Source organism: Acyrthosiphon pisum, chromosome X (assembly GCF_005508785.2).
Source record: "Acyrthosiphon pisum isolate AL4f chromosome X, pea_aphid_22Mar2018_4r6ur, whole genome shotgun sequence".
Classification (NCBI taxonomy): Eukaryota; Metazoa; Arthropoda; class Insecta; order Hemiptera; family Aphididae; genus Acyrthosiphon; species Acyrthosiphon pisum.
Genome location: NC_042493.1, coordinates 37,466,422 through 37,468,224, shown reverse-complemented (window position 1 = coordinate 37,468,224; position 1,803 = coordinate 37,466,422). Strand labels below are relative to the sequence as shown.

General features: G+C 29.8%; 1 protein-coding gene across 1 annotated transcript; it reads left to right on the top strand.

Moving 5' to 3' along the window:
• Nucleotides 1-209: 209 nt before the first annotated feature.
• Nucleotides 210-1,443, top strand: LOC115033103. The gene is made up of 3 exons (XM_029485103.1): nucleotides 210-287; nucleotides 367-656; nucleotides 1,013-1,443. The coding sequence occupies exons 1-3, from the start codon at nucleotides 210-212 to the stop codon at nucleotides 1,236-1,238; spliced, it is 594 nt and encodes a 197-aa protein (XP_029340963.1). The 3' UTR covers nucleotides 1,239-1,443.
• Nucleotides 1,444-1,803: the final 360 nt, after the last annotated feature.

Here is a 1,803-nt window from a genome sequence, read left to right as displayed (position 1 = left end):
CATTACTCCGGAATAACCGAACGATATATTGGTTATCAATTTTTTCATACTGATAAATGATAAGCTATATCATATTCATTTTTAAAATAAGAAAATCAAATTTTAATTTTAATTTACAGTTGTAAACATTTATATTTTATACTAAACTAATTAATTACTACGTCCTGTCATATTGCTTACATAACATTCAATTAGGTACCTATTGCAAGATGAATACAGAACTATTCGTTATGTTAGATTCAATGGGGAAAGCTTTGAACAATGAAGTAAAAAGAAAAATCGTTCTTGTAAGATATACATTTATAATAACATACATTTGTAATACAACTGTGTTAATTAATAGTTTATTGTACAATTTGTTTATAGATTGACATTGATAGTTCAGATGATGAATTTGATTACGAATTCATCAATCGGTTACGGGGTAATAGAGTAAAACCTTTTAGAGTGCAAGATTTTACCTCTCAGACAATTCCGAATTTTACTCATAAGCAGTTTCAACAGCACTTTAGGTTGTCACCAACCTCATTTGAAAGATGTTTACTTATTTGTGCTCCCCTTCTACAGAAAACTTGTGTAGAAGGACGTAAAGGTTCGGACGAGAGGCTTCAACTATTGTCAGTGATTTGGTTACTGGCTACACCAGATAGTTTTCGGTTTATTTAAAGAATTAAATACCTAATAAAATTAGACAGTTTTATCCTACTAATTGATCAGGGCCGTAATTAGGGGGGATTAGGGAATAGATCCCCCAAAAACTTTTTTAGTGCTAACATTTTGATCAAAGTATTGATAATGGTCATTCATGTTTGCTAAAAACGTATATCCCCCCCCCCCTTCAAACCAAATTCCTAATTACGCCACTGTAAAAGATGTCATAGTATTATTTTATACTCTTAAAACCAATGTCCTATATTATGCTCCTGTATAATTAACAATTTATTTTTGATGTATTGACAATACTCCATATTTTTACATGATTAAGAAAATAAAATTTGTATTTCATTTTTAGATCAGTTTCTGACAGATTCGACATTGGTAAAAGTTCTCTGCATGATAGTTTTGTCCGTGTAACTACTGTTTTGCATAGATTATCCCCAACAATTATTAATTGGCCCGAAGTTGATCAAATGAATCAAATTCAACTTAATTTTAGTAAGATGTCAAAGACTTGTCTCAATAATATCATAGGTGTTATTGATGGATCTTATATTCCAATACCTGCACCAATCAGCTAATTCTTATCTCACAAGAAAATGTTTCCATGCTATAACATTGCAAGCTGTATGTGATGATAAATTGAGAATCATTGATGCATTTGCTGGTTATCCTGGATCTGTAGGGGATAGAAGAATATTCACTAATTCTTTAATTTATGAACGAATCTTGCAAAACAAAAATAGGTGAATATATTAATTACATTAATCATTTACTCATTAATCAAGTGTACATCATTGTACCTACATAATATATTATTTAAATTATGGTATTTTAATTAGATATGCTCCAGGTCAATATTTCATTGCTGCAGATATCAGGCATATCCAATACTCGAATGGTGCATTCCACCATATATTGATCGAGGTAACCTTTCTGAACAAGAAAAATTTTTTAACGTTTCGTTGTCACGCGCTAGGCTGTCTATTGAAAGATGCTTTGCACTGTTAAAAAGTATTTCATCATATTTTATTCATTATGAATTAAAAATTAAAAATAACAATATAATACAGTTATATTTTCAATGTTATAGGTCGTTTTAGACGTTTGAAGTATTTAGACATGAAAAAAGTAGAACTGATTCCA

Bases quoted from the DNA above. Each gene is read 5' to 3' on its own strand.
- LOC115033103 (XM_029485103.1), top strand. From the start codon at position 210: ATGAATACAGAACTATTCGTTATGTTAGATTCAATGGGGAAAGCTTTG. The intron at 288-366 runs GTAAGATATACA...ATTTGTTTATAG, and splicing joins TAAAAAGAAAAATCGTTCTT to ATTGACATTGATAGTTCAGA. The intron at 657-1,012 runs GTTTATTTAAAG...TTTCATTTTTAG, and splicing joins GCTACACCAGATAGTTTTCG to ATCAGTTTCTGACAGATTCG.